This window comes from Penaeus monodon, chromosome 22, assembly GCF_015228065.2.
Source record: "Penaeus monodon isolate SGIC_2016 chromosome 22, NSTDA_Pmon_1, whole genome shotgun sequence".
Taxonomy (NCBI): Eukaryota; Metazoa; Arthropoda; class Malacostraca; order Decapoda; family Penaeidae; genus Penaeus; species Penaeus monodon.
In genome coordinates this window covers 3,480,764-3,481,021 of record NC_051407.1, presented here as the reverse complement: position 1 = coordinate 3,481,021, position 258 = coordinate 3,480,764, and the positions used below count along the sequence as shown (strand labels likewise).

General features: G+C 49.2%; 1 protein-coding gene across 1 annotated transcript in view; it reads left to right on the top strand.

Moving 5' to 3' along the window:
* LOC119586779 (eIF-2-alpha kinase activator GCN1-like) overlaps positions 1-229 on the top strand; it is a gene marked incomplete at its 5' end in the record, with an annotated part of 1,894 nt that extends 1,665 nt beyond the window's left edge. The window contains 1 exon segment of the mRNA XM_037935500.1: positions 16-229. Coding sequence (XP_037791428.1) covers positions 16-229 — 214 coding nt within the window.
* Positions 230-258: the final 29 nt, after the last annotated feature.

Below are 258 nucleotides of genomic sequence, written 5' to 3'. Positions count from 1 at the left end.
ACAATTCTGTTTCAGGTCCGGGAAAAGCAGTGGCCAACTGTCTCCATCCTTTTGTCCCGGCGATCAGAGACGAGTGCCCCAAGCTCGTGACAAAACTCATAAAAGGTTCTCCTCGAGTCCCAACAGCTACGGAGAAAAGGAAGGGTGCGGCGTATGGGCTCGCATTCTGGTGAAGGGCATGGGTATCCTGGCTCTCAAACAGCTGGATATCATGAATTCAACTTACTAATGCCATCCAGGTATTTTTGTTGTTGTGTT